We start from the raw sequence: 20,785 nt of genomic DNA on the forward strand, positions 1-20,785 counted from the left end.
CTTTTGAAAGATTCCCAAATCTTTTACCAAAATTCAGTTCCTTTAAAACAATGTTCAGGAGACAAATGCATGGAATAGTTTGTTAAAAGGAATGTATCAAAGTTTTAGTTACATCAGGGTAAGCCATAAATATTATAACTGAGGGTGCATATTATAAGTATAATCAAATTAGAAATCTATCCAAAAGGTTCCATTTTTCAGAACTGGAAGAAATCCTTGCTAGTGTCAAACTCAACATTTAGAATAAAGATGGGAAAGTTTTGATCCATTCTTCACTGATAACCAAACCTCACACGTATATATGTTAGAAAAAGAATTTTACAAACATAATGAATTTAAAAAGTCTTTATGGACAATAAATCTTCACTAATTATCCAAAATTCATACTGGGGAGATCTCAAAATAGAATGATTGGGCTGCATATGAAGCCAAGAGTAAAGCATTACTAAGCATCAGTAAATATACATCTAAGAGAAACCTTAAAACTATAAAGTGGTGGGCAGCCAGTTAGCTCAGGTGGTTAGAACGCAGTGCTCAAAACACTAAGGTTGGGGGTTCGATTCCCACATGGGCCACTGAGCTGCGCCCTCCATAAGTACTTGAAGACAAATACTTTACTTGGAGCTGATGGGTTCTGGAAAAACAGTTTCCCAATAAAATTTCGTCATATAAAATGGATAGGAAAGATCTTATCTAAAATACAAAGCTAATAAAAAGCAGCCTATAACCAATGAAAGTGAGGGGCAAAAAAGTCCCTCCCCACCCCAAGGCTGGACCCACCCCTTCCCCTGGGTCAGACCATCCCTCCAGAGGCCCCCACCCACTTCCGGTCAGGAATCCCGCCCCTACATTGTTTTCGCGCTCAGCCCAGGATTCCTAGCGGCCCAAGGTTTGCCAGCGTTGTCTTGGAGTTTTTTGCGGACCGGAAATGGCCACGGCAGGGGGAAGGTCTAGTTAACCTAGTGACTTTCAGTGTTTGTGGTTTAAACCTGAGCGTCTCAGTCCACCGTCCTGCACTCCTGACGCCTGGGGGTCAGTACCGACGTTGAAGTCCCCGCACCCGCGCCCCCTACAGCGGTGAGTCCGGCGTCCTGGGGAGACGTCCCGATCCCAGGCCGCTTCGATGCCGGGTGGAGGGTCCGCGGGGGTTTCCGGAGAAACTGAGGCCGTTCCCCTGTGGTCTGTCCGCCTTCGGGCCACTAGACCCCGCCTGCCGCGTTGTTTTCCTAATTAAAACCCCCCACCGGGCAGCGCTCCGCCGCGCGGTGTCAAGTCCTGGGAGACAGACTCGGGAGACTATTCCAGCCGTTGGCGCCCCTCCCCCAGCCTCGCCCCGCGGCCCCGGGAGCCCGGCCTCCTCCCTGCCTGGTGCTCTGCAGACCCTCCCCGCCGCCTGGAGACCCCCCTCGTCCCGGTTTAATAAGAGGCCCGAATGCCAGGAAGAGCACACTTTTCAGGGGGTTGGGATTTCGGAGGGAACAACGCGGGGTGTCACCAGGTCACCCCTCACGCGGGGAGGGGCTTTGTGTAAGCGGTGACTGTGAAGGGCAGGCCAGGAAATAGGCATAACTGGGGTGAGGGGGGGTCCCGAGAAGGAGACAGAATGAGAGGAATAGACAGGTGAGAGGGTAGGAAGTAAAGAGGCGGGAAAACAGAGGATGTGGGAGGGACGTGTAAAGCGACGGTTAAGAGCAAGCGAAGAACTCGGGCAAGTAGCCAGAGGAGAAAGCAAATGGAGAAATATAGAGAGAGGGAAGGGAGTGTTCGAGAGAGAAGAAGGGGAGCTAAAAGGGAGAAGGGCCCCTGGTTAGCAGAATTGGGGGGCAACAAAGGACAGGGAATTTCAGACGGAGAGAGGGGTTAGGAGAAGAGCTGGGGGAGCCGAGTGCAGGAACAGAAAGGAGGTATGAGAGGTGACAGCAGAGGAAGAAGCTGCACTGAGCTAAGCTGGGGGTGTCAGTGAGTCGGGGCACAGGGGTGTAAGAGGAAAGACAGTGTCACCGGGGAAGAGGAGGTGCACAGGGACGGGAGAAAGAGGCAGAAATATGTGGAGATGGGGCGCAATCAGACAGATCAGGGAGAAAAAGCAACTGAAGGTGAAATAGGTTTCAAGAGTTTCGTGGAAGAGGTTCAATGAAGGCAACAGAGAGAAGCGGAGAAATCTGTGAAGGGAATGGGGGACAGGAGAGGACAGCAGTGGAGAAAATCTGGTTGGAGAGGGACACACAGACCATAGACAGGAGTATCTAGTAGCAGAGGAAGAAGGGGTGCCCCCACGTGGATGCTCTGTGAGCTGGTGGGATGTGGGTGATTAAGTCATGATATATTGATTGTGGCTTTATCATCGATTTAGTTTTACACGTGCTGCATTTTCAGTCACATAGAATGAGAATTACAAAACTAATTTCTAAGGCTTGTGCGTTCAGTAATTTTATCACCCAATTGATTATTTGTGCAATGCTCATGCACCCAGAGAGGAGAGACCTGTGTCAGTCATGAGTCCCTCCTTATTTCCTGGGATGCCATGAGGGATGTGACCTGGGAAAAGAAATGACTGAGTCTGTCACCGCATGATGCCTTTTCAAGGAATATTAAGCATCGTCTCTTTTTTTCTTTACATGGAGTTTACTTGTTTCTTTTTAGTTCTCTTACATTTGATGCTTTTTTTTTTAAGCACATTAAATTAAATGTTACTCTCCTGAATTGCTGCCTTGTTCTAAATAATCACTAACTGCTAGAATTAGCCTGGGTAACATCTCATTAGCAGCCTTTATACTTTTCTAAAGATGAGGTAGTCTCAGTGTTCTTTAAATTTTGACCCTAGAAGTCATTACAGTAAAAAACATGTGGAATGGATTTCCCTTCTGATAATATTATGTCTAATTTAGAGAGAAGCCCTGCATTCTTTCTACTCTTTATCGTGTCAAAAACTCCATTGGTACTTAATAATATTAGGCCTCTTAAGTGTGCATTTCGTGAGGATGTCCGCTTGATAACCTAGTGTGGTGAGTTATTCTGATATTCAGCAGCTTTTGTCTTCCGTTTATGAAATTAGTGAAATTAGTGAGCTGGGAGCTACCAAGTAGCTGTCTTCTCAAGTCTCTCTTGATAATTCTCTGAAAATGTGGAAAGATGGACAGGCCTGAAACTTGGTTCCCACTGAGCCCACCGTGAAGTGATCTATGTATTTCCATAGCTAACCCTTGTAACAAGTTTTTAGCACCAAAGTGTGTGTTTATTATTTTATGGTTTTTAACTAATTCTCTGTGATTTGCTGGAAAACAGGAAGGAAATACACGCGGGGAGCCAACCCTTCTAGAAGTTCCCATGCCAAACCCCCACACTCCCCAGAGCTCAGGAGTGCAGAGTCTGAGATGGAGTGAGATCTGTAGCCCAGTGTGACAGGAAACAGGTCTGGGGAGCAGGTCATCACCCCCAGGAGACTTAAAGATGCCATTTCCTGGGCCCCCTGCAGACCTGCAGAACCATAACTCCTTAGAGTGGGCCCTGATCCCCAAGGGACCTGCATGCTTATTGAAGCTAAAAGTTCCCATCCAGGTCCTCCTAGATTGCATGTGAATTTCCAGGAGTGATGTCACCTGTTCCCTCCCCCTGGGAGATGGAGAAGTGGGCTGGGTAGAGCATCGTTGTTTAAGTGAGGTGTCCCAGGTGACTCGCAGGTGAGGCCAGAGATTAGCTGGGGGCTCCTGGACACAGTTCTGACACTTGAGAGCTGTCTTTGGTCAAGGTGAGGTAGCGGGGTACTTTGTTGGGTCTTTGGGGGCAGGTGTGCACACTCTCCTCATTGCTGTAAGAATTTGTGGACACCTGTGTGTTGTGTGGGAGGCGGCAGGGGAAGTGACTGGGGGGCAGGTGAAGACAGGAAAGAAAAAACTCACACTTCTGTCCTCACTTAGGAGCTCCCTGTCCCTGACTGTGTCCTGGGACATAGGACAGCAGAGGGCAGCATTTTCAGTGTTTCAAAGTCTTTCTGCCTCTGAATGTAGGGAAGCTGATAAATGGGCCTGTGCCCATGACCTTGAAGGCACATTCTCAAGATGTAGATGTGATTCCTCCCCAGAAAGTCTCCTGAGGAAACAACCCAGAGCTGGAGGAGGACGAGGACGAAATGGCTGCTTCTCAGGTAAGCGTTCCGTCCTGGGTCACAGCCTATGTCTGCTGTTCCGTATTGGGCGGGGGTCAGGGCGGTGTCAGATGCCCAGTCCTGAAGAAGGGAGGTGTAGGTGCGTGTCTTTGGACTGCAGCATCAGGGCTATTGAACAGGGGTAAGATCATGCACAACAACCCAGGTGGCCTCAGTGCTCAGAATAGCCCGGAAAGTTCTGGAAAAAAAAAAAGTAATTGGAAGAGACTTGTCACTAGTTTGGTAAGACTGACTTACTTTTTAAATGCACTGTTATAGAGTTGCGGAATACGGGAGCTATATGTGCATGGAAATTTGCATAAAAGTAATGTTTTTATGATCAGATTTAGATTATGATTTCCTTATTTGTTCATTTTTGCCAGTAACATGACAGCAGTGATGCTGTGTCTTCCGTGTGCCTCGGCCAGCTGATGCCCATTTGTTCCTTCCACCTCATTTTCACTTGGTTGAGGTCTTGTCTTCACTATAAAGTTAACATTATTTCTTTATCATTATTAAGGGTCTTGAGTGCTTTATAGAAAAATGTGCAAAAACCATCACATTTCATCTGGAAACTCTCTTTTTTCTTAGTTTCTCTTCTTTGGAAACTGAAGCCCCTGAGCTTTCTTTACTAGAGACAATTGGCTTTTGAAGTGGAAGTTTTAATGAGTCAGGGCTCGTTCCTGTAAATTTTCATTATATTCCCACTCATGTCACAGACATTCTCTACTTTATCACTTTTTGTGTTTTCAGGAAATTTTACAAGAATCGAATTACTACTGTGTTGAAGTGGCAAATTTGTAACGTATAGGACAGCACAAATTGTAAGGGTGAAATTCAGGGAATCAGCAACCGTTAGACTTAAGCTAGTTTACAGTTTGACTCACTGTATAGCTTGCTATCTAGCCACGTGTAATTAGACTTAGTTTGTTTGCAGTTTGATCTATCCTGATATTCGTCTTTTTTTCTCTTTGTTTCTCCCCTCACTGATTAACTGGAGAACTCTGTTTGGTCCCTTTCTCAAGGCTACTCATACCTCATTAATTAGCAACATCCTAACCTGTAAAAGGCAAATTCTTAATCCTCAGGCGACCGGATATTGGAATTCAATTTATAACTTCTTGCCATTTTTACTGGTTACACATGAAAGTCCCTGGCCTCTATGGCCAAGTCCAGAGTCCAGTTACCGGAGATACATCATCTTCAAACAGACCAGACTCCAGGAAGAATGAGGATGTCACCCTTCAAACCTGCCTGGCTGGCTCCCCTTTTCCTATGTAAGAAAAAGCTCTCCTAAAGTTTTAAGTTCCGCCATCTATGAGGCACTGCCCTGGCAAAGGAGTTGGTCAGTATTTCTCTCTTCCTAGCTTTAATAAAACCTGTCCTTGAAGTTCTGCTTTGTAGAGTCTTGTGTGAATGCATTCACCTTCTGTGAATGAACAGGGGTTAATTTCACACCATGACACAAATGATATATATTTTTTTATCAAACAAATAGCGTCTCTCTAACTTATTTTATGTTACTGTCTTCCTCTCCCTATTGTGTTTCTAAAATAACAGAGTATCATCCACAAACACGTTTATGAGATTTATACATTTGAAAATAATTGTGATTTCAGTGATGTGAAAATTTCCTTCTCTGTCACTTGTAATGTGCACATAATTCCCATATATGTGTCTGCCTATGCGTATAAAACAATATTTGAATTATTCTTCTTGCATTAGTTGGTTCTATTCTTCTGAGTTATGGAAACTGCTATGAATGTTCATGAGGGTCATCTGCGTATTGGTCTGCACCTTTTCGATAACTTCACCAGAGAGCTTGAAGTAAAACCCAAGCTCTGCCATTCATTGGATGCTTCACAAAATATTCTCATTCAAGAGAGTCAGATTTTTCTTAGATTACTTATGTTCTTTATGAATTAACATAAAAAACAGAATGTTCTGTATTATACAGTACATTTGCAAAAAGGATTGTATTCCTATGCTTCTGTGACAAGTAGAAATTCCATAAAGCTGGCAGTTCAGAGTCATGTGTGAGTTTTCCTTTGTTTCCATCCTCTGTGCTATTCAACAGAGTGACACACGGAGCAGAGACACTGGTGTCACTAGTTAAAAGTGAATTTGTTAAATGTGGAAACCCAGGCCCCACCCCAGAACCCCTCATTCAGAATCTGCATTTTTACAGCAATCCATTTCCTTGTTGTCCATGTGAAAATTTGAGAAGCAGTTTGCATTTCTAACTCCCCATGAAATGTACAAAATATATCCTGTATGATACAAATATAACACTCAGAAAGCCGTATGCCTGTGTTGACGACTGAATTTATATCTATCGTTTAGAAAAAAAAGATTTTTTTCTACAATGGTTTATGGATCATACATAATCCTCACAGTTCGAAAATAACACTGGAGAATATTACTGTCAGTGTCTTTCGTGTTCCAATCTGGACTCTCTCCTAGGTCCACCATATAGAAAGGTCTCCTTTGTTCCCTGATTTCTTAATGCCTATTGTGTTATAATTCCATCTTGTTCAGTCCAAAGCTGCCTGGGCTTGGGCCTTCTATGTTTTCCATTTTGGAATAGATCTTTGTCAGATTAGTGGTTTGAGATTCAGACGTGCTCGAATGAAATCCATTGGTAAGAAGGGACTTGTAGAATTAGGTTCCCATATTTTGGAAAATGTTTGCTTCCTCAATATCACTACTTCAGGCAAAAAGTAATCACAAGGTTTGTCATCTGCCTTTATCAGCATGTCTTTCAATCATGGTGTACCTTAATCTGAAATGTAGATTTTACAGATACTTGATTCTCTGATTTATAAATTCCTTGTACTTTTGTTTAGCAGTGAATGGTTTTTTTTCTCCCTCTGGATGATGGATTGCAGCCCATTATTTCATGTTAGAATAGCAAAATATACTAATCACAGAAAATTTCTTCAGTGTGTTTTCAATTGTTATTTATTAAAATTTTCCTTAGAGATATTTATGAATGACTCATGCATTGTCTGGGAAATTTTCCTGCCCTACAACACGTATTCCAATGATTGAGAATGCTTGCTCTTTATGGGGCCACACTGATGGTGGAAACTGTGCAGTTTTACGGAAGGATTCCCCTCAATAGTACATCTGTGTAGTGTTCACAGTTCTGGGATCCATTGTCTCTTATTCTCATGTTGCAGTTCTGTCATAATGTGTTTTCTTTTTTATGGAAGTTTCCTCAAACTATCTACTTGCAGTTTTGGGTGTTACTTATATATATGAATGTGAATGATAGTTTTCAGCTCAGTACACTTAAAAGAATGTGGGATTTCATTCACATACGAATCAGGCATATATCTATTGCCATTAACATTATGTGCATCTTTGTGTCATTTTGCTGCAGCTTTGTGCATGACTCATGTTTATGTCTTTTGTTAGTGGTTAGTGCTTTTCTTATCCTGTGCAGTTAAGTAGTTGTGGTAATAGTCTTAATTTAACATCTGTTTACTGACGATTTGATCTTCTCTTTGTGAGAGAACCACCGTTGGGAGCCGTCTCCCCTGCCTCCTCGGCAGTCGATGGATGCCTGGGGCTCAAGGGGCATATTCCCGGAGTCCAGCTTCACCCAGGAGCTCCGACAGGTTTTAAAGGAAGGCAGGAATACAGAAGGCTCCTCCGTTAAGGATGGTGAGGATACAAAGGGTAGAGAGAGCAGGCTAGCTCAGAGTCCTATTCGAGAGGATTCTTCTGATGAGGACAGTGAGGGAGGGTTGGCTCCGGTAGACGTGGTGCCAGACCTCGCCACTGGGCATAGTTTCCAATCCCCACAAGAACCTTCCTCCTTGGAGAAAATTAAGAAGTTTACCACCCTCTGTTTTACAATGCTTGGAAAATTAGAGGCAACAATTTCTCAGTGTGGACTGACTGCTCCGAGAACATTGGCGTTGCTTGAGACTATCTCCAACATGCTGCTTACACCCTATGATCTTCTCATGTTGACAACCACAGCCCAAAATGGAAGGGAATTTTTACTCTGGAAAGCCAATTTCGCAACCCAACGTCACATAGCCACCTCAGTAGGGTACCTTAGCAATCAGACAACAATTGCTCCTTTCCAATTAGTCATCCAGAGGAAGGGTTATGCAATATTTTTCGCCTCCGAAAAAGGGTGATACAGGAGAGAAAGAGAAACCAAAAGGAAAAACACTGCCACCATTGTGGTCTGCTTGGCCAATTCCGCTAGGGAGTGTGCAATCAGATCATTCCCGGGAAAGCCTAAGGCAGCCAGCCCCCCCAGGCTGCCTGGGATTTGCCCCAAATGTCAGCGAGGAAAGCATTGGGCCAATGAATGTCGATCTCAATATGATATCAATAAACAACCTATTCCGGGAAGCTGGAAAACGGGGCCAGCCCCATTCCCGCCAAACAATGGGGGCTCAGTCTCTTCCCCAGATAACTTTCCCCAGCGATTGGACTCCAATCTAATCCTTGGATGGATCAGAGAGATTGGACCAGAACTCCTGGTATTAGAATTAATAGTAGACAGAATGCCATTCCAAGGGCTCATTGATACGGGAGCTGAAATGTCTATATTTTCTCAACAGTTCTGGCCATCCTCTTGGCTGGTGCGGGACACTACCACCCACATCTTCGGTATAGGAACACCAGGTGAAATCCTTGTAAGCTGTAGTGCGCTCACATGGGAAGCTCCAGGGAGACACCCTGGACAATTTTCTCCCTTTGTCCTAAATGAAATACGGGTAAACATTTGGGGACGGGACATCTTAAGCCAGATGTCAGCAAAAATTTATAGTCCCAGCCTTTTAGAGGTTCAGCCCACCTCATAAAAACAATCCCTTTTTTCTTTCAGTTTGAAAACTAAAACATAAATCAGAACAGGCTGTTTTAAAACTTCTCTTCAAATTGCAACAATACAATGCAGATCTAACCATTCTATAATCATATATCCACAATTTCTAGGAAATACTAATAAGGTGAGATCTTTTCAAAACCACCCATCAAAAATTTTAAACAAATTTCAATATCAGGTAAAATATAATTTTAGATATTTTTAAGTATAAGGTCAAGTATTAAGTTTAGGTAAAATTAATATTAGGTAAATATAGATATAGGATTAAGTATAACAAGGTGAAATATACTTAGTTTTAGACATTTTTATCATCAGGTCAACTTCAATTAATATTAGGTAATGTTTACACCACAGTAGTCAAACTTAAGGGTCATTAACTTTATTACCTGCAGCTAGTTACTTATTAAAAAGAAATATAATCAGCTATATACATATACTTTTAATTGTTAAGGTAGTCTGGCTTTCCCCAGGCTACTCACAAAAATTTACTTATAATCATAAATAACAATACCATTTTAAATAATCGTGTAAGAGTTTATATTACAAATTACAATCATATAACATAAAAATCTTACATCACTAGTACACCCAAAACTCGTATAACTAATATAAAATAATATATCAACTAATTACACTAACAAAACTTATTATAAGAGTAGTGTACCTTTGCCCTCCTATACTTTATAGATGCCTTTTAACACCCACAGGACCACTGGGGTACACAACAAGGCCTCCTTTCACCAAAAATACATAAACTTTATCCCTCTCTCCGCAGTAATGGAGACAACCCCAGTATTCACTACTGAGATTTCCACCCACACCATGTGCATCGCCCAGTCTGGCCTGGATAAGGAAAAGGATGGGGGACAACACCCCCCTGCCAGAGGTATCTCATAGGGAGGTGGATAGTTCACAGCCAAAGCCCAGCCTCCTATAGGATAATACATGCTCCCAAAAGAAGTACCCAATGCATCCACTCTGACTGCATCATTTCTAACTTGACCTACTCCAGAACAAGGAGATGTTGGACTCCATTTGGTGGGTAGACAAGGACAAGGGCATGTTTTCAATTTTCGTCTAAAAACAAGGAGGCTGTGGCACTACATTGGGGCATCCACAAAGACAACTTGTATGGTATGACCTTCAAATCCCTAGCCCGTAGCTTACATTATTATTACAAGACGGGCAAAGCCACAAAAGTCAAAAACTTACACCTACCAGTTTAGCAAGGAATTCCTAGCCCCCGGGGGCCCCGTGGGGGTAACCCAACCTTTTTTAAGCCTTCATAAGACCAGCTCCCAGTTTTTTTCAAATATTCAATTCTCCCATAAACTAACCTAACATTTCATATTCAAAACACACACTGAAAAACACCCCTCTTAGTCCAAACCCATACTCTCCATCCTCCAAAATCAGTTTAAGGCTTGCGTCCTTCTCCCTGAGGCCACCGTAGCAGAGGGGATATAGCTCTGCTGCGGTTGTTTCGGGCAGAGGGATACAGGCCAATAAAAAATCAAATACTCCACAAGTACTTCCTAGCCATTAAATTTCAATTATAGCTCTTTTTCTAACATCCACATTTCTCTAAATCAATAAAAAACACAAAATGAAAACCAAAAGGGGGAGATTACAGGGAACTGGGTATTTGGACATTAAGTACCTCTCTAATTAAGTACCTCTCTAACTTTAAATTTTACAATTTTCATAACTTTAAAGTTTACAATTTTACTTCTCAGTACTTTCCCATACCCTCAAATTTTACATCACAAATGGCATCTAGATCCTTGTATAGGGAGGAGGGTGTACCTTGTGCTTTTTCCTAGGAATGCTGTTGGAGGGTTTTGGAACATCTAGTCAAACAACATCATGGGGCAGAGTCAAAGGACCCATGGACAGTAATGCAGAAGAAGGGGGCGACAACAAGCCCGACCCAAACTTGGGCTCGGCTAGAACCCAGCAGGATTCTGATAGCTTTACTGATCATTTTGTCTTGGCAAGTAAGTATAACCCGAGGGGACACCTATTGGACATACTATCCTAATCTACCAACAGTCATTCCTGCAACCTGGGATGAGATTATATTTAAGGTTTGGGTCAATACCTCATACCCTTTAGAAGGAGAAGTAAAAAATGTACAGCCTCAACGGGTTGCTTTTAATTATACTGGTTTGACCCATAAACCTCCACTTTGGGCCTCCCATATGCCAGTACAAGGATGCCTCAAATTAGGCAAGGTAGTAAAAACAGATGGTAGGTTTAATGCCACTACTGCTGGAGTAATGGCGTACTTCAAGTACCACAATGTCCTATCCTTTGTGGGACCACATTGGGGTCGAGTCAGTAACTACAGTAAACCCCCGCCACTTCCATCTTGCTATGACACTACCATAGATACCAACAAAAACATACAATGGAATGATTGTCGGCAGGCTATAGCAACAAGACATCAATTATATAATACTCCGTTTTACATCTATGATTGGTCTGTCAGATATTCAGAAAAAGATAAAAGGGTTCCATTCCCAGGAGTATTTACTGCTCCTGTGCTTATCACAGGTTCTCATACCTTACAGAAGGAAATTTGGAGGTTGTGGGCAGCTTCAGATTATGTAAATCATTCTAGTTTTGATCTCCCCTATAACCAAAACAATACACAACCATATGCCATCACAGCCTGTGTGCAGGCCCCAGAGGTCTTGTTGGTTGGGGACTTTCAAATCAGGCTAGTTCAGTCTCTATAATATTTCTTGTCAAAATTGCTATCTCACCAACTGTGTTGATCCACAAGACGTAGGGCGAGGTACTCGAGTCTTTCGCCAACCTACATATATTGCAATTCCCACGACTATTAAGGGATCTTGGTATGATGACCCAAAATTACAAGCCCTCAACATAAACAAGGACCTGAGTCAGGAACAATGGTCTACAAAAATCATTATAACAGGCATTGCGACATTTGTTTCCCTCCTAGCTACTGCAGTCACAGCCGCTGCTTCCCTATCCAATTCTATTCAGACAGCAGATTATGTCGAACAGCTTGCTCATAATACTACTGTTGTTTTGTCAAGTTTAAAAGACATAGATGTAAAACTTGAATTAAAAATGCTATAAAAACAACTGTTGTAGACATAGACAACAAGGTTGAGGCCATGCGCCTCCAGCTTGCCCTCCGATGTCATGCTAAGTATCAAAAGGTGCGTGTGACCCATTATCAGTTCAGTAATACACACTGGAATTCAAGAAATATAAGCCATCACCTTCAAGGTATTTGGAACAACACTGACTTTGGCCTTGATCTTGACCACCTTCAAAAAACAATTATTGCTATGCAGGACAATGAGCTAGAGTCTGTTAATCCACCAGATATAAAAATTATCACCACTAAAAATTTTGCATCAGTCATCATTGTCCAGATTATTGCATGGACCTTCATAGGGATCATGGTTTTCTTGCTTCCAATATTGTCCTTAATAAAAGCTCACTTTAGAGCCCAGGAAATGGAAGCCCATTACATGACTATACAGGGAAGTGACAGGGAGACTGTTCACTTCCGTGCCCCGCGTCAGGGAAATGATCGGGAGGAGGTAGGCCCTCCTCCACTGCCACGTCTTCCACGACAACCCACACGCTTAGCAGCCTGGTAATCCCTGCCATTAAGTCTCTTCTTTTATGCTAACTACACCCTACCCCCCAGGCCTAACATGGTTACTTTCCTTCAGCTTATTTCTCAACATTGATAAAGGGGGTGTGCTGGGGTTGAGCACAGAGGTACTGGAAGTAGGATTAGAACTGTGTTTCCGGTGGTCTTGTGCTCAGTGTCAGTTCTCACGCACCATGGACCATCCCATCTCTAGTTATCACTCTGTTACTCACCTTCAAGCTAATATTTCACCTCTATATCTTGTTCCATAATGCCTTTTAAGCTATCCCTCATAACCCTACGTGGGTAGAGGTTTTGTTTGTGTTTGCAAAAACAGCAGTCCGACATGAGAGCCAAGAGGACCTGACAGACGGTATCAAGGAGACCACCTATCAGTTTAAACGCCTGCGACTGACCAAACAAAAAATCCATCGTGCCAGGCAGACAAGAGGCTGATCCCCCCACCTGGGGTCAGATAAAAACGCTAGCAATGAAGGTTATGGAGATGTGCCCAAACCAGCCACAGACCTCTCTCACTATATGTTTCTGGCCATGTTAGCCGTTGTCCATTGCCAGTCAACTAAAGACTCTCCCTAGTATTTACAGATACATATCAACTGCGGGGGGCTAAGAGACGCATCCGAAGTGAAGGAGAGGTTGATGCAACGGCACCCTCTCTGGTTACATCCTTGGTAGATGTCAGTGGCGCGCCCCACAGAGGAAGGCAGTCTCCATCACCTGTAGATAATAATCTCTTTGGACTATTCTACCAAATTTAAGGTTCTTTAAAATAAAAAAGAAGGAGATGTTGGGAGCCGTCTCAGAGTAGTGAGACTCTAGGCTGACTGCAGGTGGAGAATGGCAGGTGGCTACAGACCCCCATGTTCTGTGTGCTGAGAGAAGGCTGCAAAACTGCATGTTGGGTGAACAGCAAAAGGGGAACTGCCGTAAAAAGCCAGTAACCCAGCAATGCCCAGTTCATCTCCTGTGCCACGAAAAAGCAGAAGTTCCTGAACTGAAACCACCAGACCTCAGATGTCACTGTCTAATTATGGACTTACGAATTTTTGGGATTTTCCACCATGCACTTGCTGACAATTGCTATTTGCCTCAGTTTTACCTTACTTAAAATATATCATTAGTCTATGCTATGTAATCATGTAACTTGTTGCCAAGAGATTATCTCACTTCCAAACCCATGCATCAGGGATATTGGTTCCTCATTCCCCCAAAACCCCCTACCAAATCCCCTATGCTTAGCTAAGAAACTATTCCTGGTAAAAGAGGAACTTGCTCTCTATATAAGCAGTGCGCCTTTTAATAAATGCTGTCACTTCCTGCCATCCGCAGTTAGTGAACCTCCTAATCCCAACTTTGGTGTCTGTGCCATCTCTTTCTTTTCTCATTTCCTCGCGTTGATCAATCCTGCTCAGGGACGGTTCGGTGGGTTCCTGGCCTGATGACTCAGGTGCCCTGGCTGTCGAACTGACTCAACAAACCACTTTTTGAATTCAAAATAACTTTTGAAATGTTATATAACTACGTTTTTTAGATATAATTTTTCATTTTCAATTTTCGTAAAACGTGACTAAAATTCTGCCCTCTGTACCTGTACAGTCCAGTCGTGTTAAGAATATTCACATTGTTGTGTAACTGATCTCTGGAAATTTCCACGTTGCAAAACTGACTGAGTACCCATTAAACAACCACTTCATCATCTCCCTTCACCCCAAGCCCATGGCTACTACCCTTCTTTTTGTTCTATGAGGAGAACTGCATTAGGTGACTCACAGAAGTGGACTCATATAGCATCTGTTTTGTGACTCTTAAACTTTACCTAAAAGTCCTCAGGGTTTTTCTGTGTTGTGTCAGGTGAGAGGAGATGTTTCTATTTTAAGGCAGAATAATACTCCGTTGTATGTATATGCTACATTTCTTCACCCGTTGATCTATCGATGGCCATTTGGGCTGCTGCTACTCATTACAGGTTTTGTGGATAATGCTACAGTGTGCATGGGTGTGCACATGGCTCTTGCGGAACCTCCTTTGAAGTCTCTTACAAATGTACGCAGATGTGGGAAGGCTGCATTATAGCACAATTCTATTTTTAATTTTTTGAGAAACCTTCATGTTGTTTTTCATATTGTTTGCATCAGTTGGTATTTCATTCAAGAGAACATAAGGGTCCAATTTCTTTGCATTTTTGCCATCACTTGATAGTTTATGTATCTTTGATGGTCATCCTAGTTGTGCAGCAATACGGTTTCTTTTAACTGCGGATGCAGACATTTATGTTCTCCTAATAGCATGTCAAACTACTAGAAAGACATCTGGACCTGAGATCAGATATTTATGAGAAGCAGGAGCCTGAGGATGACTTTCATGTTAAGAACGCTTTTAGATCACAGCAAAATGGAGTAGAAGTTACTGAGGATTCCTACATGCTCTTCCCACGTGCACAGCCTCTCCCTTGTCCACATACCTTCTACCCCCAGAGGTACATTTGTTACATAGATGAAGCTACATTGACACATAATTGTCACCGAGAGTTCATAGTTCTCCTTGGGGTTCACTGCAGACTGTCCATTCTGAGCGTGCAGAACATTTATGATGATGTGTGATACACAGTAGTGTCACAGCCCTGAATATTCTCTGTGCTCCCCATGTTCGTGTCACCCTCCCCTAAACCCCGGCCAGCAGTGATCTTTTTATTGCCTCCATCATTTTGCCTTTTCTGGAATGTCATAGCTGGAATCATACAGTATGTGCCTTTTTCAGATTGGCTTCTTTCACTTAATATGTATCTAGGTTTTATCCACATCTTATTGTGGCTTGATAACTTCTCTCTATATAGCACTGAATAATATTCCATTTTCTGTGTGCACCACAGTTTACTCCTCCATTCACCTGTTGACAGACATCTTGGTTGCTTTCTAGTTTTGGAAATTATACATAAAGCTGCTGTGAACACACATGTGTGGACTATTGGGTGGATAAACGTTTTCAACTTTTTGGGTAAACTATGGAGAAGCACAAGTGCTTGATCTTATGGTGAGAGGATGTGTAAGAACCACCAAACTGTGAACCCAAGAGGCTGCAGCATTTTGTGTTCCCACCGAGTGAGTGTGAGTTCCTGCTGCTCCACGTCCTCACCAGCACTTGATGTTGTCCGTGTTCTGGGTTCTGGCCTCTCCTAATAGGTGTGTCATGTTGTTTAACTTGCTGTGTGTTTAATTCTCATCGTTGTTTTCATGTGCATTTCCCTGGTGACATATGATGTGGAGCATCTTCTTACATATCATTTTGTCTTCCGTATCTCTTGTCAAGTGAGGTGTCTGTTTAGGGCTTTGGCCCATGTTTTAATGAGGTTGGTAGTTTTCTCATCGATGAGTTTGAAGACGTCTTTGTGTGTTTTGCATAGTAGACCTTTACAGGTATTTCTTTTGCGGTTTTTCTCCTCCCCAGACTTGGACTTCTCGTTTGTACTCTTGACGATGACTCGTTTGTTGTTTTTGCTCGCTAATATTTGATTTGAAACATGGGAGTTCAAAAGTTAATATTAATACTACGATTTGAAAAAAGAAACTTGGTGAAGAATTTGTCCTGTAAAAAAGGTGAACTGTATGAAATTAAGTTTACATATAATAACATTTAAATTCAAATTCTAGTTATGTGTTCATTCCTGGAATAAATATATAATGAGTCTCATGTTGATGGAGACAAGGTTGCCTTAAATATTCTGATATTATAGGTCAACTCTAATGGAATCTTTTAATTCATTTCTCATTGTATAGCACCGTGGTGGTTTTTGCATTATAATGGTAATACAAAATTGTTGGGAAAAGTGAAACAGTCGAAAGAGTTAGCAAAATTTTTATTGTGGTCCAAAATGGGATCAACTGTTTTATGTATGTATTTATTTCAATTTTTACAGTACAGGTGACATACAATATTATATTTGTTTCAGTTTTACAACATGGTGATTCTTTATTTACATATCTTACAAAGTGATCACTATACAACTCAAGTAACATCTGTCACCTCACAAGGGAATCAAGATATCATTGAATATATTCCCTATGCTACATTACATCCCATACTTTAGACTTTTCATAACTAGACATTTATACTTCTGATTCCCCTTCACCTTTTTTGCCTTTCCCCATGGCCCTGTCTTCTCTAGCAACCATCAGTTAGTTCTCTGTATCTGTGAAACTATTTGTTTTTAATTGGAGAATTGGGGGAGAGGAACAGTATTGGTGAATGGGTCAGGGGACCAGCCGAGTTGTTGTTCTTTAATCTTAGTTGTGGAGGGTGCCCGTCACCATCTGTCTGCCCATCAGCAGCTCATGGCCTTTAAGCTCAAGGTTCTGTGTTCAATCTTAGTTGCGGATGGGCGTACCCACCATCCCATGTGGGAGTTGAACCAGCAGCCTTGTTGTTAAGAGTGCACACTCCATCCACTGAGCAATCTGGGTGGCAGCTCAGCTCAAGCTGCCAAGTTCAGTCTTAGTTGCAAGTGGGCATAGCCACCATCCCATGCGGGCGTTTAACCCGGCAGCCTTGTTAAGAGCACACACTCTATCCACTGAGCTGTCTGGGTGGCAGCTCAGCTCAAGGAGCCAAGTTCAGTGTTAGTTGCGAGCTGGCATAACCCACTATGGAACAGGCAGGCTTGTTGTTAGAAGCATGTGCTCTCACCAGCTGAGTCATTCTGCCACCTGTTGGCAGCTCAGCAGCAGCTCAGCTCAGGTGCAGTGTCACTGGCCCATGTGGGAATCGAACGGGTGATCCTGTTCCTCAGAGCTCGTGCTCTTAAGCTTACTCTTTTTTTTTAAAAGATTTTTATTGGGGAATTGGGGGATGGGAACAGCGCTGGGGAATTGGGGGAAGGGGAACAGACAAGCTGCTGTCGTTTTGTTCTTCAGTCTAGTTGTGGAGGACGTTGCTTCACTGGCCCAAGTTGGCACCATCATTGCGCTCCTCCCGGGCGAGGCAGATCAGTCGCTGGCTTCTGGACGGCCGCTCACTGCGGCTGCTGGCCGCTCACGCTGGCTGCCGGCTACACACGGCAGCCCATGGCAACCCACTGCCACAGGGGCTGCAGCCCACGCCGTCGCCGGCGACTCACAGCAGCCCAGCTCCAGGTTGAGCTGTTGTTCAGCATCTTAGCTGTGGAGGGCAGTGTCACTGGCCCTCACATGTGGGATCCGAACCGGGGCCCTCTGTCATCCCAAGCCAGTTCTTAACCATCGCGCCACTTGGCCGGCCCCCGGGCTCATGTTTTAATGAATACAGTTAATCGTTTTTCATAACCTTGAATGAATTATGTTACTTGTACCAACACGGTTTTATCCCACCTCCATAGGGTACTTCGTAACAAACCAGCAGTGCACCATTAGGCTCTGAAGTTTGAAGGAATTGATAACAATTTTTTTCTATCGTGGGATCAAGGAACATACAATTTAGGGGTCATGTATTAATAAATTGCACTGGAGTCATTCTCTCCACACTGTGGCCCATGACATTTATGAGGCTATAATAAAAATATAGTGGTGCAATTTCAGCCTGATCTTTAAAACCTGACCACCATTCATGAATATACATCATAGGATTATATTTATGTCCTTATTTGTACCAAAATGCAACCTTTGGCATACTCCTTCATTTACATGAAGTGAAAATAGAAATATAGTAAAATGGAAAAAATATGAAATCAAGGAACATTTCAGGAATAAGTATAAATCTTTTGAGCTTGGAGCACTTAGTGAAATAATTTAGTTGAGCAATATACAGTAGAAATACTTTTGTTGTTGTCATTGGGAAAATTGGAAATTTCATATATTCACTCTCAAAACGTTTTTGTTAATTTGTACTTGTAACCATTCACAACAGGGTGGAACCCTGTCCAAAGCTTGGTTTTCATATAGAGACTGATGACATCATACACTCCAATGTTAAGAGATTAGTTTTTATATAAAGAAGCTTGCTTTCTGAAAGTAGTGTCACGGGCTCTTTCATGTCAGGCAAATCAGAGTTAAAAGAATAAGTAAATTTAATATGAGATTAAATGCCACAGAGATAAATATGAACCATCCATCAGTGAGGATTACACAGCAGTGAATTACCCACACTCATGAGTGTGGTGTTTAGGACCACTAGTTTATCTCACACCATCAGTCCACTTGTAGGAATTACTCCTCCTACCTTGTGTCTTTGCCACTGGACTAGTCTCTACCCCGCAGTGACCCCTTTTTGCTCTTTGACCACTTACCCCATCCCCTCATCAACCTCTTTCCCTTACAGACACTGGCTCTCCCATTGAAATGGGAATAGAGTCATCAATTCCTTTCTGCTGCCTGGACGATAGGCTCCACCCCATTCTGACAATAAAAAAATGTCTTCAGATATTTAGGGCTATTTCCTGGAGTGGTGTGACCATTCCTGGATGTCACCTACATCCATGTAGAAATCAGAAAAGCAAGCAATAACATGCCATGTTCTTTTCCTTTGCGTATGACAATTTAGAACTGGCAGAAGTGAAGGAACTCATTTGCAGGCAGGATTTCAGGGAGTACCTGTGTCTCACTTGAGACTAGTAAAACTAAGCATTAAAAAATGGTTTGTGGGGCCAGCCGAGTGGCTCAATTGGTTAAGAGCTCACTCAAGAGTTTGAGCTCTGAGCAACAGCAGTTCGAGTCCCAGCCCAAGCTGAGCAGCCGCTGAGCTGCCAACAGGTGGTGGGATGGCTCAGCTTAAAAAAAAAAAAAAAAGAAAGAAAAAAAAAGATTTGTGGGTCAAGGGCAAGTTGAAACTCAAAACCACAGCACAGTCAAAATGAAGGACATGGTCCCAATGCCCCTTGAGCTAAACTGCTATTTGATAAAATGACTGCCATAAAATTGCTCCGTTTGGACAAAATGGTTCAGGGAACAGAAAAGACAAGTGTAGCTCTCCTAGGAAGACCTAAGAAGCTCGAAGACCCTGGAATAAATCTAAAGAGCTAGGCGTGCCTTGCAAAAAAACGGATATTGGAGCTACTGGAAAGTAAAGCTGTTTGGAATCACAAAGTGTAATTGTTTAATGTCCTGTTGTACTGTTGAGAGTTCTACAAACTTGTTGTATAAAAAATCTGAGCTAATAGACTGACAATAATCTTTGAAACTATAGCTATTTATGAGAAGGATGCAGCTGGGGAAAGCTGCTTGTTTCACTGGGAATGCATCGTTTTTAATCCTGTATTAGATGAGACAAGGTGATGTCAGGAACAAGAAACAGAAGGACTGGATATCCATTCGCAGGTGAACTGGAGTCAAGAAAGGATCCTTCCTCATTCCCGCCCACGTGGACAAGGTCCCCGACTCCCATTGGGGGTGGTTTATTGAGTTGTTATTTCTGTGTTCCACTGTAATGTGTTATGTGATGAGGACTCCACTCAGGGTGCTGAATCAGAGGAATGTCATAAGATTTTTATAAGATCAGAGGAATCTTATAAGACACTCATTTGTGATGAAGTCATGTGTAGGTAAGACTTTTTAACATTGCTTTTGGGACAGAAGTAAATATATATTTTTGTGAGCTAAGGAGGAACAAATTACTTCTGATGGAATCTGCACTGCCATATATTGTAGCATTATTTTCAGTTATCATTCTCCTGTGAGATTACAATCTTGATATTACCCATGACATTAACCGTGACTGCTTATCCAGGCAACCCCTCCTTCTTTGGGGATGATTGTACTTCGTACCAACATTATGGCAAGCTTAGCTGTGAGTTTTCGCGACTTCCTTGGCCAATTTGATGTGAGTAGAGGTGGCATATTTCAATTTTAAAGGGACTCTTTAGGCATCTTTTTTTGCTTCTATCTCTGTCACGGCCTGCGGGGCAAGGGCAAATGGGACACGAGAGGGGTGACGCAGATTGAATAAGAACAAGAGACAGAAGTCAGATTTGAGAGCAAGACCAAGGGACTCAGCCTAAGAAAGACTGAGCCCTGAATCAGGTCAATGCTTGGCTTTTATTGAGAATTTTCAAAAGAAGCAAAACTGCAGAACGGTGAATCATTAACCGTGTATACGTGGGTGCCTTAAGCCTTGTTCCCATTACCGGACCCCTTTGTACTCCAACAAATGCTATGCCTTCGTACAT

The 20,785-nt window shown here is 42.7% G+C and overlaps 1 protein-coding gene across 2 annotated transcripts in view; it reads left to right on the forward strand.

Annotated features, from left to right (window-relative positions):
- Positions 1-891: 891 nt before the first annotated feature.
- LOC109372479 (putative protein ZNF720) overlaps positions 892-20,785 on the forward strand; it is a 38,156-nt gene continuing 18,262 nt past the window's right edge. The window contains exons 1-3 of one of the 2 annotated variants that reach the window (XM_019625744.1): positions 892-1,077; positions 4,008-4,144; positions 10,820-13,807. In XM_019625744.1, coding sequence (XP_019481289.1) covers positions 4,130-4,144; positions 10,820-11,737 — 933 coding nt within the window. In that variant the 5' untranslated portion in view covers positions 892-1,077; positions 4,008-4,129 and the 3' untranslated portion in view covers positions 11,738-13,807. Of the gene's footprint in view, positions 1,078-4,007; positions 4,145-10,819; positions 13,808-20,785 lie in introns of those variants that run through there. The other variant, XM_019625745.1, reaches the window with a different exon arrangement.

The sequence above is a fragment of the Hipposideros armiger genome, unplaced genomic scaffold (assembly GCF_001890085.2).
Source record: "Hipposideros armiger isolate ML-2016 unplaced genomic scaffold, ASM189008v1 scaffold_639, whole genome shotgun sequence".
In the NCBI taxonomy this organism is placed as follows: domain Eukaryota; kingdom Metazoa; phylum Chordata; class Mammalia; order Chiroptera; family Hipposideridae; genus Hipposideros; species Hipposideros armiger.